The sequence below is a fragment of the Geospiza fortis genome, unplaced genomic scaffold (assembly GCF_000277835.1).
Source record: "Geospiza fortis unplaced genomic scaffold, GeoFor_1.0 scaffold400, whole genome shotgun sequence".
NCBI lineage: Eukaryota > Metazoa > Chordata > Aves > Passeriformes > Thraupidae > Geospiza > Geospiza fortis.
Window position 1 is genome coordinate 241,076 of NW_005054637.1, and position 14,354 is coordinate 255,429.

The 14,354-nt window shown below is 55.9% G+C and overlaps 1 protein-coding gene across 2 annotated transcripts; it reads left to right on the forward strand.

Moving 5' to 3' along the window:
• The first annotated feature begins 224 nt into the window (after nucleotides 1-224).
• On the forward strand, nucleotides 225-14,213 carry SH3BP4 (SH3 domain binding protein 4). Of its 2 annotated transcripts, XM_031064819.1 has the most exons (6): nucleotides 225-241; nucleotides 1,029-1,228; nucleotides 4,017-6,045; nucleotides 6,109-6,379; nucleotides 12,098-12,286; nucleotides 13,937-14,213. In XM_031064819.1, exons 2-6 carry the CDS (start codon nucleotides 1,108-1,110, stop codon nucleotides 14,159-14,161), a joined length of 2,835 nt encoding a protein of 944 aa, XP_030920679.1. In that variant the 5' UTR covers nucleotides 225-241; nucleotides 1,029-1,107; the 3' UTR covers nucleotides 14,162-14,213. The 2 variants fall into 2 exon arrangements, with proteins under 2 accessions (XP_030920679.1, XP_005430510.1); XM_005430453.3 differs by having other exon boundaries at nucleotides 226-241; nucleotides 4,017-6,379.
• The last annotated feature ends 141 nt before the right edge of the window (nucleotides 14,214-14,354 follow it).

The following is a 14,354-nucleotide window of genomic DNA, read 5'->3' on the forward strand; positions in this document are numbered from 1 at the left end:
CAACTCATGGCTCAGGCTGTGCTCCAGCCATGCCTTCAGCCTCCCCTGCTTGTCCTGGCCCATCTGGCCCCTGTCCCAGCTCCAGAGGACACGGGTGACGTCAGGGGAGCTCTTGCCCATGCTTGCATCAGCCACCACGTTGGTGGTCGGAGTGTCCTGTGGGAACGGGCTCCTTTTCCTCTCAGCTCCACTGGGCTGATCGAGCTGCTCTTCCACAGGAGGTCTGGAAGGGTTTCTGAAGGTGCTTCTGGGGAAAAAAAGAGGGAAAAATTTATTTTTCCTTATTTTTTTCCTTTATTTTAATCGTATTCAGTGCAAGAAGGGATGCTGCTGTGCCTGGTTGGCCGGGTGAGGGGAGAGCGAGTGGGAAGAGCCAGTCCCCATCCAAGGAGATGCTGAAGAGGGAGAGAGGGATATGAACAGGGAAAAAGCCCAGTCCTGTGGGTCTTTGTGCTCCCACAGCAGCCTGGTGCTTGGTGCTTTTAGAATTGTGTTACAGCAACCTGCCGATGCTTGGGAAACGGGGAGAAGGACCAATTTACAGTCCCAAAAATCTCCTGAAGGCCAGAGGGCTGCTTGTGTCCATCATGGCACAGGACCAGGCTGCCCAGGGGTTTCTAGGCAGTGCTGTGGTCCCTGGCAGCATCCAGGTTGTGTTCCAGGATGGGTTAAGGAGAGCAGGACAGGCTCTCCTGTATCGGGATCAGCGTCTGGGTGCCGTGGGGTACCTTTCTGCCAGCCTGGCCTCTGTCTGTGTCCCCCAGGCTGGTTCCCCGAGGTGACACCGAGGTCCCCATCCCCATGCCAGAACCCCACAGGGGTTCTGCAAGTGCTTCTGGAAAAAAAAAAATTATTTTTCCTTTCAATTTTCCTTTATTTTAATCATATTCAGTGCAGGAAGGGATGCTTGGTTGGCCGGGTTGGCCGGGTGAGGGGAGAGCGAGTGGGAAGAGCCAGTCCCAGGGGATCAGCGTCTGGGTGCCGTGGGGTCCCTTTCTGACGGCCTGGCCTCTGTCTGTGTCCCCCAGGCCGGTTCCCCGAGGTGACAGCGGGCTCCCCATCGCCGGCAGAGGGGCCATGGCCACGTAGTGCCCGCCGGCAGCGGAGATGGCGGCGCAGAGGATCCGGGCGGCCAACTCGGGCGGGCTCCCGCGCTGCCGCTCCGAGGGCGCCCTCATCGACCTGGGCGAGGCCTTCGCGGCGGAGAGCGCCCTCTGCGACGTCAAAGGTGCCTGGGAATCGTCCCCTTCCTCATGCAGGGCAATCCCATCCCCTTTGAGGGCTCCAAAGGTGCCTGGGCATCACCCCCTTCCTCATTCCAGGCCATCCCCAGTGCCTGAGAGGGGTCTAAATGTGCCTGGGCATCCCCCCCTCCTCACTCCAGGGCAATCCCAACCCCTGGGAGGCCTCCAAAGGTTTCTTAGTATCACCCCATCTTCACTCCAGGCCCATCCTCACCCCTGGGAAGGCTCAAAAGATGCCTGGGCATCCCCCCCTGCTCACTCCAGGCCATCCCCACCCCCTAGAAGGGCTCAAAAGGTGCCTGGGCATCATCCCCTTCCTCATCCAGAGCAATCCCAACCCTCTGGGAGGGCTCCAAAGGTGCCTGGGCATCGCCCCCTTCCTCATTCCAGGCCATCCCCAGCCCCTAGAAGGGTTCAAAAGGTGCCTGGGTATCCTCCCCTCATCACTCCAGGCCCATCCCCACACTCTGGGAGGGCTGGAACGGTGCTTGGGCATCCCCCCCTCTCATTCCAGGCCCATCCCCACCCCCTAGAAGGGCTCAGAAGGTGCCTGAGCATCCCCTCTTTCCTCATTCCAGGTCCATCTCTACCCTTGGGAGGGCTGGAAAGGTGCCTGGGCATCATCCCCTCCTCATTCCAGACCTATCCTCACCCCTGGGAGGGCTCAAAAGGTGCCTGGGCATCCCCCCCTCATCACTCCAGGCCCATCCTCACTCCTGGGAAGGCTCAAAAGGTGTCTGGGCATCCCCCTTTTCCTCATCCCAGGTCATCCCCATCCCCTGGGAGGGCTCAGAAGGTGCCTGGGAATCATCCCCCTCCTCATTCCAGGGCAATCCCATCCCCTGGGAGGGCTCCAAATGTGCCTGGGCATCCCCCTTTTCCTCATCCCAGGTCATCCCCATCCCCTGGGAGGGCTCAGAAGGTGCCTGGGCATCCCCTCTTTCCTCATTCCAGGCCCATCCCCATCCCCTGGGAGGGCTTGGTGACACCAACAAGGTGGTGACAAAAGTGTTTCCCTCTCCCCAGCGCTGGGAGCCTGCAGGTTGCTCCTCCAATAATCCTTTTGCTCGTCCAATAACCCTTTGGGTTTTTTTTCCCCATCTTTTATTGCTTTTTTTTTTTCCCCTGCTGTGTTTTCCTTTTACGCCGTGTTACCCAGCATAAAAGCCCTGGTCAGGTGGGAGGGGAATTGCTGCTCCCCTGGCAGGGGAGCATCCCAAGGAAAAGCTGCAGGTGGAAGCTGGAGAGCTTTGAGGGCCTTGAGAGTAAACAGGCACAAAGGAGATTGTTTTTTGCAGGTGTAGCACCTGAACATCAAACGCTGGCTGCAAATTAGATGGGTTTTAATGCAAAACCAGGGATTGCTCCTCTTCTCCGAGGGGTTTCAGCACATCCCTGTTAACCCCTGCATGCCCAACTGGAGGGACAAGGGAACAGCCACTTTGCCTGTCTGATCTGGCACCAAAAATGCTCCATCCTGCAGCATGGCTAAGTTTACAGCAGCTTCCAACCTAGCAGGCTGCCAGAAGAATTCCAGTTTGGAGTTTCTGTGCAGTTTGCCACTGGATGAGTGCCCCCACAACTTTGCCTGCTGGCAGATGAGCTGTTTGGGATGTGTACAAAACTCTTCTCCTTGGAATACTCAACCCCCCAGGCTATATTTAAAAGCTTCTCTTTGCTCAGCTGTGTCTTCCCTTTTTATTGTGGGTGAGAAGTGCTGCCAGCCTGCGAGTGCGGACTGCAGGGATGTGCATTCTGAGCTCCCATCCCTTTGTCCCTGGGATTTTAAGGGCTTCCTGTGTTTTCTAAACTCCCTTTTCCTCCCACAGACCTCTGTTGAAGCAGGTGCTGTCCCAGTTCCCTTGAAGCTCCCTGCTGGTTAAAATCCAGCTTTCCTTGTTTTCCTCAGACTCTCTGGGGAGGCAGCAACCACATTTAACCATTGATGGAACATCATCTGCAGCTTGGCTTTAGTGCTTTTTACAGAAACACGTCCTGAAAATGAGAGCAAAGCCAATAAATAGGGTGGCAGTGTAGGCTCAGCCCAGCCTGGATGTAAATTGGGATCCTCTGGCAGAAAACTTTTCCACTGGCACTTCTGCAGGAGAGGTTGGAGATGCTGCCAGGACCAGAACAGCAGTGTGGGAAGGAGGGGTGGGATTCTGTGAGGATTCAACCTGGGTAACCTTCAGAACCACAGAATGGTTTGATTTGGGAGGGACCTGAAAGCAGGGACACCTTCCACTAGCCCAGGTTTACTCCAAGCTCCATCCAGCCTGGCCTGGAACACTTCCAGGGATTCAGGGGCAGCCACAGCTTCTCTGGGCATGTTTCAGATGTGCAGGAGAGGGGTTACAGCAGAGCAAGAGGGTTTTTAGCCTGTAGGGAGAGTTATCTCGGGTTTGGATGAACCCTTTAGGGAAGAGAGGTGTGAATGTGCCAGAAATAGTGGAGTTTTCTTGAAAAAAATTATGGAGAAAAATACCTGCAGGCTTGAGAGGTTGCCCAGGGAATCAATGGACTTGCAAGTGTTCAGAAAACACATAGATGTGGCACTTGGGGACATGGATTAGTGGTGGACCTGGCAGTACTGGGTTAATGGTTGGACTCGATAGTCCTGGAGGCCTTTTCCAACATTAATGATTCAGTGATCCCAAAAGCACCTTCATCACTTAAAACAGCATGGAATGGTGACTTGGAATAATAGCTTCCAAGTCAGCAGTGGCTCTGCTGAGCCTCTCTCACGCTGCTGTCTCCTCCTTGCCTCTGCAGTGCCTTCTCCCAGTGCCTTGCTGGTGGACAACCCCACGTCCTTCGGGAACGCCAAGGAAGTGGTGGCAATCAAGGACTACTGCCCCACCAACTTCACCACCTTGAAGTTCTCCAAGGGGGACCACCTGTACGTGCTGGACACGTCGGGAGGGGAGTGGTGGTACGCCCACAACACCACGGAGATGGGCTACATCCCCTCCTCCTACGTGCAGCCCGTCAGCCACCGCAACTCCTCCCTCACCGACAGCGGCGTCATCGACGGCCTGCTGGAGAGCCCCGACGAGGGCGTCAAGGAGCTGGACCTGCTCGGGGAGTGGGCTGAAGGGAAGAGAAACTCTGCCAAATCCTACCACAACAACCCCTTCCTGAACGGAGTGCACACCAACCCGTTCCTGAATGGGAATTCGCAAGCGGCGCCCGGCTCAGACAAGGAGTCTGACTCCAGCGTGGCCGTGGATTTGTTGCTCTTCGACACGGCGGCTCCCGTGGCGGCTCTCCCCACTTCAGCTGCCAACAGCAGCCTGGGGAACCTTTTTGATGAGTTTCCCTCCACAAACAGGCTGGATGTGGAGCAGCCTGTGAGGAGGGACAACCCCTTCTTCCGAAGCAAACGCTCCTACAGCTTGTCCGAGCTGTCTGTCCTCCAGGCCAAGTCAGACGCACCGGCATCGTCGGGTTTCTTCAGCGGTTTGAAGTCTCCCACCCCTGAGCAGTTCCAGAGCAGGGAGGATTTTAGGACAGCGTGGCTGAACCACAGGAAGCTGGCTCGGTCTTGCCACGACTTGGATTTGCTTGGCCAGAATCCCGGCTGGGGTCAGACGCAGCCGGTGGAGACCAACATCGTGTGCAAGCTGGACAGCTCCGGCGGGGCCGTGCAGCTGCCGGACACCAACATCAGCATCCACGTGCCCGAGGGCCACGTGTGCCCCGGCGAGACGCAGCAGATCTCCATGAAGGCCATGCTGGACCCGCCGCTGGAGCTCAACAGCGACAAGTGCAGCACCATCAGCCCCGTGCTGCAGATCAAGCTCAGCAACATGGAGGTGAAGACCTTCATCATCCTGGAGATGAAGGTGTCGGCGGAGGTCAAGAGCGACGCGGTGAGCAAGAGCCTGGTGGGGCTGCAGTGCCTGCGCAGCGATATGAAGGAGGGGCCCTACACGCCCATGCAGCTGAGCTATTCCTACGGGGACACCATCCAGGTGCAGCTGGAGAACCTGGAGCCCTGCATGTACATCGCGGCCGTGGCACAGGGCCAGAACATCCTCTACCCTTACACCGTATGGGATTACATCAGCAAGAAGATCACGGTGGGTGTCTACGGCCCCAAGCACATCCACCCTTCCTTCAAGACCGTGGTGGCCATGTTCGGCCACGAATGCGCCCCCAAGACCCTGCTGGTCAACGAGGTCACCAGGCAGTGCCACAGCCCGGCTCCCGTCGCCCTGCAGCTCTGGGGGAAGCACCAGTTCTCCCTGTCCCGGCCCCAGGACCTCAAGCTCTGCATGTTCTCCAACATGACCAACTACGAGGTGAAGGCCAGCGAGCAGGCCAAGATCGTGCGGGGCTTCCAGATGAAGCTGGGCAAGGTCAGCCGCCTCATCTTCCCCATCTCCTCCCACGACCCCAACGAGCTGTCGGACTTCACGCTGAGGATACAGGTCAAGGATGACCAGGATGCCATCCTCACCCAGTTCTGCGTCCAGACGCCGCAGCCGCCGCCAAAGAGCGCCATCAAACCCACGGGGCAGAGGCGGTTCCTGAAGAAGAGCGAGGTGGGGAAGATCATCCTCTCCCTGCTGGCTGCCACCGCCAAGTATCCGGTTTTTCAGGACCGGCCGGTGTTGAGCCTCAAGTACGGGAAGCTGCTGAAGACGGTGGTGAGGCAGAGCAAGAACCACTACTTGCTGGAGTACAAGAAGGGAGACGTCATCGCCCTCCTCAGTGAGGAGAAGATCAGGTTGAAAGGGCAGCTGTGGACCAAGGAGTGGTACATCGGCTACTACCAGGGCAAGGTCGGCCTTGTGCACACCAAAAACGTGCTGGTGGTGGGGAAGGTCAAACCCAGCTACTTCTCCGGGCCGGACCTCACCACCAGCCTGCTGCTGGAGCAGATCCTGAGGCCCTGCAAGTTCCTGACCTACATCTACGCCTCGGTGAGGACTCTGCTGATGGAGAACCTCAGCAGCTGGCGCTCCTTCGCCGACGCCCTGGGCTACCTGAACCTGCCGCTCAGCTTCTTCTGCCGGGCGGAGCTGGACAGCGAGCCGGAGAGAGTGGCCTCCGTGCTGGAGAAGCTGAAGGAGGACTGCAACAGCGTGGAGAACAAGGAGAGGAAGTCCTTCCAGAAGGAGCTGATGACGGTGAGTCTGAGGCCTGGCCAAGGGGGGCTTCGTTCCTGGCTCTGCAGAAGGAGCAGGAGAGGTGCCAGTTCCCTAATTCAGTATTTAGAGACTGAAGTCCACCTTGAAGGTCTTCTGAGGACTGCTGGGCACTGCCAGGTGGGAATCCAGCCCTGTGGTGGGTGGGATCTTGATTTAGCTATAATGAGGGATGCGCTGAGGTGCTTGGAATTCCAGAATCACACCATGGCTTGGGTTGAAAGAAACCTCAAAGCTCATCCAGTCCCACCCCCTGCCATGGGCAGGGAGACCTTCCACTGTCCCAGGTCGCTCCAAGCCCTGTCCAACCTGGCCTGGAACACTTTGAGGGATGGGGAGCCTTTTTTTTGAGTGACACCTCTGAGCTGGGATGTTTTACACATTACAGATGGAAATGTATGACTTGCTCCATGTCCTGAGAGGAATTTGGGAGGAGTGCTGCCTGCCAGTATTTCTAGGATGCCATTAGCAAGTAAATCCCTCACCAAATATCATCTCCACAATAGTTTCTAGCACTTAATAGGAAGTGAGCCAAAGAAAATACAGGGCAAAATGTCTGGGAGAGATTTGCAGCTCCCTCCCATTCCGTGCTGTCCCACAGGAGCAGAGTAACTGAGTTATGGAGAAGAGCATGGTTTAAAATGTCAATTGGATTAAGGAATAGCGGCAGCCTTGCTTGGCAAAATGAAATTACGGCAAAAGGGGGCTGGAGCTGAGTGGAGGAGTTCAGTTCCCACACTCCTTTTAGGGAGAAGGGGGGAATTTAAGGATTGGGTAGAAGGTGTTACGAAGAGTATGGAATCCGTTGTTACTCGTGGAAATGTTGTCTGGAGAGTTCCCTGTGCCTGGGTACCGCTCTGGGGCCTGTGGGGCAACGTTCCAGCTCTGACTTCCAGCTTTCAGGTCGTGCCACCAACGCTGCTCCTGTTTGCAGGGTTCTCCTGGCCATCAGTGACCCTTTCCTCACCCAGGATTGGAAAATCCCCCCTGTTTCCCCCCTAAGGGAGGGTTTGCTCCTTTAATCAACACGCTCAATGATTGTTGGGATGAAATCCGTGCTGCTCTTGCTGGATGCTCCCGGAGCTGTGTGCTTTACCTGTTTGCAAACCCTCTAGGTGTTGCTTTTATCTCTCCCCATTGTTTTCAGGGATCTCAGGCACTCTGTAGGTCATGGAGAATCCTCAGGAGGAGACAAAGGGAAAGATAAGGCTCAGGGAGCTGCTGACTCCAGGGGAGGGCTGGGAGCTGCAGGAAAACATCCTGCTCCCCTGTGGCTGTCAGGAGAGCAGAGTCCCAGGGCAGGTTTTATTCTCCTTGTTTGTCTAATCCTGCTCTCTGTGAGGCTGAGCCTGCGGATGAAGGATGAGCTCCCTTCTTGGTGGAACATGATGCTGCCTCCAAAACCCCTGGCTGCCGTCAAATCCTCCTTAGCCTATGGAGAAATTAGATTGAGCCTGTTGAAAGAAGAAAATAATGATGTTTCAGGGCATGGCAATGGAGCGGTAATGGATTTTATTGTGTTCAAATCTGATTTTATTTGTAACAAATGGACTGGCTTTCTGGCAAGGGGAGCCAGCTGCACTAAGCTCCAGTGTGGCCATTTCAGCTGAAAGTTGGTTGTCTCCCCTCAGAAGGGCTGGGAAGGGAGAAGCAGGAGCAGGATTATCAGTGTTGAGTACACAAAGCGCCAGTGGCAGAGTCGTGCACCAGCAGCCAAGCAAGGAAAAGCCTGGTCATGATGACTGGTTAATCAGTAATCTACCTTTAATTACTACTTCTCTAATCAGGCACCAGCGCTGGAGTGTGAAGGTAACTGGGGGGGATGTGGCTCAGGAGTTGCTCAGCAGAGAGGGAAAGCTCTGCCTCCCTCCTCCCTGCCCCTCGGAAGCAGGCAGCACACGGATGGCTCGGATAAAAAAGCTGGGCATGGATTCAAGAAGATTTCATTGCCCCTGGTGCCTGGCCCGTGGGGTTAGACGTGCCCTGAGACACGGCTTTTCCCCCTCCCTGGTTGTCAGAGAGACTCTCATTTATCATCCTTCCAACAGACTCTGCTGTTGGGAAAAACACGGCTCTGCTGGGAACGGCCCCTGGCACGGCAGCAGGGAGCTGAGCAGAGGAAACTCTGAGCTTGTTCTTCTCCAGGCAGCTTGTAAAGGTCACACAGGAGATGAGCTTGGGATTTTTTTTTTTTTCCCCTCCCATTGTTTTGTTTGCTCTGACTCTCGGTATCCAGGTATCCATGTGCTGCTGCCTGGCTCCTGCTTGTCCCTGGTGTGTGCAGGCCTCAGAGAGCTGCTGGGGGGCTGCAGCTGTCCTAAAGTCCTGCAGGTCGGGGTGTCCACGGCTTTGGGTTGGAAAGGACCTTAAAGCCCATCCCTTTCCAACCCCTGCCATGGGCAGGGACACCTCTCACTGTCCCAGCGTGCTCCAAGCCCCATCCAGCCTGGCCTGGGACACTTCCAGGGATGTGCAAACAGTGCCAAGGGGGTCTCACCACCCTCAGCATGCTGAGATCCAGCTGGGCATCACTCCCCATGGAGGCAGTGCAAGACTTTATGAGGTAAAAGAAAAAAAAATCAGTATTTAAGGCTGAGAGTGTGTATTTTAAACATGCGAGATGATTTTGGAAGTGGTGACAGCCAAAGCAGTGAGAGAGAGAGATGTTTGGTGCCCAGACAAGGGTTATTTTGGGGAACACTTGCACAGAGACAACTTTTTTGGGTCAAAACCTGACCTGTATCCTGGAGAGGATGATGAGCCAGGAGCCTGTGCAGGAGCATCCTCTCACCCCATGGCTCTCATGGTCTCCTTGGGGACACAGGGCCTTTATCCCCCGGGTTTGAGGAAGTCCCAGGGGGGAGCTGTTTTCCCTTCACAATGCTGCTTTCCTTCATTAGGAAATGGGATTCTGCATTTCAAAGCTGGCATGTAAATTCAGCCTCCCCTGGATGCCTTTTAAGTTGAGGTGTTTCTGCTTTGAACTGGGATTTGAATATCAAACACCCTCTTTGCTCTTTGCTGGGCTGGCCCAGCCGGTTCCCAGCTGCTCCCAGGGGAATAAACAATAAACAATAAATATTTCCAAGGGCTCTGGCAAAGCACAGCCCAGGTCACACCTGGGTGATGAGGGATGGAGACACAGTGAGTGGACCCAGCTATCCTTGTCCAGGGCAAGGGAGGAGGATGGAAACAATTGTGGCATAATCCCACTGGAAGATTAAGTCTGCTGAGCTAATCCCGGTGTCTCACCGTGTTTCCAGTAATATTCCCCCTCTGGCTGCCACCTGGGCGTCTGGGATGCCTTGCACTCCATCCCCTGGTGTCCTGTCACCTCTGCCCATGGGGCTGGAGCTGCCAGGGCACAGCAGGTGGTGCTGTGGCCATCAGAAGGTCTCCAAGTTAACCAGACCCACCCATTTCTCCCAGAGTCGTGATTTTGAGTGATTTTGCAGCTCTCTGATGAGGTGCCCTCCTGGGTGTTTTCCTTGCTGCTGTTTTGTGGTTCACCTGGAGCAGGAGAATCCATCTCCTGTAGCTCCATCCTTCTGAACCCAGCTCCAGGCACTGCCTCTGACCTCGGGCAGGAGATGGGAGCAGCTCCTTCATCCTGCTCCCCCAAAGGCCAGGCTGTGCAGGGATTGGCATCCAGCTGCCTGGAAAGGCACGGTTGGGGATGCTCTTCAGTCTGCCCCTTCCTTAGGACCCTGCAGAGGGGGAGCTGGATCCAGAGAGGGTGGAGGATCCAGAGAGGGTGGAAGATCCAGAGAGGGGAGCTGGATCCAGAGGCGGTGGAGGATCCAGAGAGGGAGCAGGATCCAGAGGGGGTGGAGAATCCAAAGGGGAGCAGGATCCAGAGAAGGTGGAGGATCCAGAGGGGGTGGAGGATCCAGAGAGGGTGGAAGATCCAGAAGGGAGCTGGATCTAGAGAAGGAGCAGGATACAGAGAAGGTGGAGGATCCAGAGAGGAGCTGAATGCAGAGAGGGAGCTGGATCCAGAGAGGGTGGAAGATCCAGAGGGGAGCAGGATCCAGAGAAGGTGGAGGATCCAGAGGGGGTGGAGGATCCAGAGGGGAGCAGGATCCAGAGGGGAGCTGGATCCAGAGGGGGTGGAGGATCCAGAGGGGGTGGAGGATCCAGAGGGGAGCAGGATCCGGAGAGGGTGGAGGATCCAGAGGGGAGCTGGATCCAGAGAGGGAGCTGGATCCAGAGGGGGTGGAGAGTCCAGAGAGGGAGCAGGATCCAGAGGGGAGTTGGATCTAGAGGGGAAGCTGGATCCAGACAGGGAGCTGACCATGGGCTGTAGGAGAGGAGGTGGTTCAGTTCTGGCGCAGGTGTGTGAGATCTATAAGCGCTCCTGAATGTCTTTTTGCCAAGCCAGACGTGCTCCTTCGGATGGATTTTCCCTGCTTGTCGGACAAGGGGGTTGATGGCCTCCCTGGCTCCCACAGGAAGCCGGTGTCAGCACTTTGGAGGAGCAGGCACGTGCTGGGCTGCAGCTGTGATTAGAGCCCAGCTCAGCTCTAAGCTGGGAGCAGATAAGGGGGAAATCAGCGTGCATTTGCTTTGCAAATCGCTGGAGTGGTTTCAGATGTTCCCATCTTCCCTCCCCCAACTGTCCCTGTGCGGTCTCCAGTGGGAGGATTTAACCCTTCTTTGCCCCAGATCCAAACCTAGATTTTCCCCTGTGTTGGGAGGGGGTGTCAGGACCCAGAGGGGCAGAAAGGGGATTCTGGCCACTTTGGGAATCACCTTATCCTGATGATTTCCACAGAACCGTCCCTGTGCTGCTGTGCAGGAGTGGGTGGGGTCTGTTTGCTTGATTTCCATTTTTAATAACATCAGAGCCCCTCCTGAGGTTTAAGGTGGGATTTGCCCAGGGTCTGGGGTTGCTGCTCCTGGGACTGTTGTGGTCCAGAGGCTGTGGGAGCCCTGGGGAGTGGGATGGTGATCCTGGCAGTCAGATCTCATCCTCTGAGAGTGAACACTGCCATTAAACCCTTCCTTTTCCAGGGCTGCACTGGGGCTTCTGCCCTACTGCAGCTTCATCCCACTCTGAGGGGATTTTAATGGGATTTGACACTTTAAGGCAGGAGCTAACCCCATTCCATCCTTTTTTTGCCTGGCTAAGTCATTCCTACCTAGAAAACCCGGGCTGATGCACTTGCTCTTTCCACTTCAAAACCATTTGTGGAAAATCTCAGCTTTTAGGACAACAAATGATGCAGGAAGAGGAGGAGGAGAAGAGGAAGAACATCCCAAGCTGAGTGATGGTAGTGTCGGAGTCTTCACCTGGGTCTCACCCCAGTCCACCCTGTGATAGGGCTGATGTCCAGGTCCCATTCCAGAATGTGCTGGCTGTGCCTTGCCCACTGCTCTGAAGGATCCTGCAGCTCTGGGGTGGAGTCTGGATTAGTTCTCTTGATTAAAAGCATCTGTTGTCCTCAGCTCCTGGGATGCTTTAAACTGCTTAAGGTGGGGCCTGGACATCTTGGCAGGGGCTGCCTGGAGAACCAGGCTGCAAACCCCATCCAGAGGGGTCCGGCACTGTGTTCAATTAATGGGATTATTCTCTTGACAAGCCTGCTGGCCTCATTTCCCCAGCTGTCACTAAAAAGGAGGCAGGAGGATTTTTGGGACGCTCCAGGGGGGAGTTCACCCAGCCTTGACTCCCTGCTTGCTTTTCTCCGTGTCCTGCAGGCCCTGCTGAAGATGGACTGCCAGGGGCTGGTGGTGAGGTTGATCCAGGACTTTGTGCTGCTCACCACGGCCGTGGAGGTGGCCCAGCGCTGGCGGGAGCTGGCCGAGAAGCTGGCCAAGGTGTCCAAGCAGCAGATGGACGCCTACGAGGCCCCGCACCGCGACAAGAGCGGCTCGGTGGACAGCGAGGTGAGGGCAGGCGCATCTGGATCTCCACAGATCCTGGAATTCTCTGGGCTGGAACAGATCTTCAAGGTGTTGGAATCCAGCCTTTGAGCCAGCACTGCCAGGCCCACCAGGTTAATGGAGCCAAATGGTCTTAAAGGGCCTTAATGGTGTTAAAGGGCCTATGAGGCCCCGCACCGCGATAAGAGTGGCTTGGTGGATAGCAAGGTGAGGGCAGGCATGCCTGGATCTCCACAGATCCTGGAATTCTCTGGGCTGGAACAGATCTTCAAGGTGTTGGAATCCAGCCTTTGAGCCAGCACTGCCAGACCCACAGGTTAATGGTTGGGCCTTAATGGTGTTAAAGGCCCTACAAGACCCTGTACCTTGACAAGAGCAGCTCAGTGGACAGCGAGGTGAGGGCAGGCATGCCTGGATCTCCACAGATCCTGGAATTCGCTTGGCTGGGAAAGACCTTCAAAGTGTTGGAATCCAGCCTTTGAGCCAGCACTGTCAGACCCACCAGGGTTGGGCCCAATGGCCTTAAAGGGCCTTAATGGCGTTGAAGGGCCTATGAGGCCCCGCACCGCGATAAGAGCGGCTCAGTGGACAGTGAGGTGAGGGCAGGCATGCCTGGATCTCCACAGATCCTGGAATTCTTTCAGCTAGAAAAGACCTTCAAGTTGCTGGAGTCCAACCTTTGAGCCAGGCCCACAGGTTAATGGTTGGGCCCAGTGGTCTTAAAGGGCCTTCATGGGGTTAAAGGGCCTACGAGGCCGTGCACCACGACAAGAGCAGCTTGGTAGACAGCGAGGTGAGGGCAGGCACACCCAGCTCCTGCAATTACCTGGGCTGGAAAAGATCTTCAAGGTGTTGGAGTCCAACCTTTGAGCCAGCACTGCCAGGCCCACAGGTTAATGGTGGAGCCAAATGGTCTTAAAGGGCCTTAATGGTGTTAAAGGGCCTAGAAGGCCCCGCGCCACGATTAGAGTGGCTCGGTGGACAGCAGGGTGAGGGCAGGCACACCTGGCTCTGTACAGATGCTGGAATACTTTTGGCTGGAAAAGACCTTCAAGGTTTTGGAGTCCAGCCTTTGAGCCAGACCCACAGGTTAATGGTTGCGCCCAAATGTCTCAAAGGGCCTTAATGGTGTTAAAGGGCCTACAAGGCCAGTGGACAGAGAGGTGAAGGCAGGCACGCCTGGCTCTCCACAGATCCTGGAATTCTTTAAGCTGGAAAACACCTTCAAAGTGTGGGAATCCAGCCTTTGAGCCAGCACTGCCAGACCCACCAGGGTTGGGCCCAATGGTGTTAAAGGGCCTACGAGGCCCCGCACTGTGACAAGAACAGCTCGGTGGACAGCAAGGTGAGGGCAGGCATGCCTGGATCTCCACAGATCCTGGAATTCTTTCAGCTGGAAAACACCTTGTAGGTGTTGGAGTCCAACTTTGGAGCCAGCACTGCCAAGCCCCACCTGAGTTGGGCCCAATGGTCTTAAAGGCCTTTCCAACCCGAAGGTTTCCATGTTTCTCTGGAGATTCCTCCAGAGCACACTCCCCTTGGAGGAGCACAGGGATCTGAGGGTGTTGGGGGCTGTTTTCCCAGGAATGTGCCTGTTCTGGGATGCTGGCTGAGCTCTGATGCCCTCCCACCTGTGTCCCCCTCTCTCCCCAGGCCATGTGGAAGCCAGCGTACGACTTCCTGCTGCCCTGGAGCAGCCAGATGGGGGACAGCTACAGGGACGTCATCCAGGAGCTGCACACAGGGCTGGACAAGATGAAGAACCCCATCACCAAGCGCTGGAAGCACCTCACGGGCACCCTGATCCTCGTCAACTCCTTGGACATGCTGAGGGCAGCTGCCTTCAGCCCCCAGGACCACGAGGATTTTGCCATCTAGCCCGTGGTTGTCCACTTCTCCTTGGCTGGGAATTTTTTTTCCTTTGTCTCCCTCCCTCTCCCTTTGACTTCAAGGAGAAGAAGTGGAGGTCGGATCTGAAGAGGCCAAAGTTTGAAGGTTTGGCCTTCAAACCCTCCCCTTGGGTTTGAAGAGGCCAAAGTTAGCAAGTTCTCCACCAGGACTGGAAATCAGC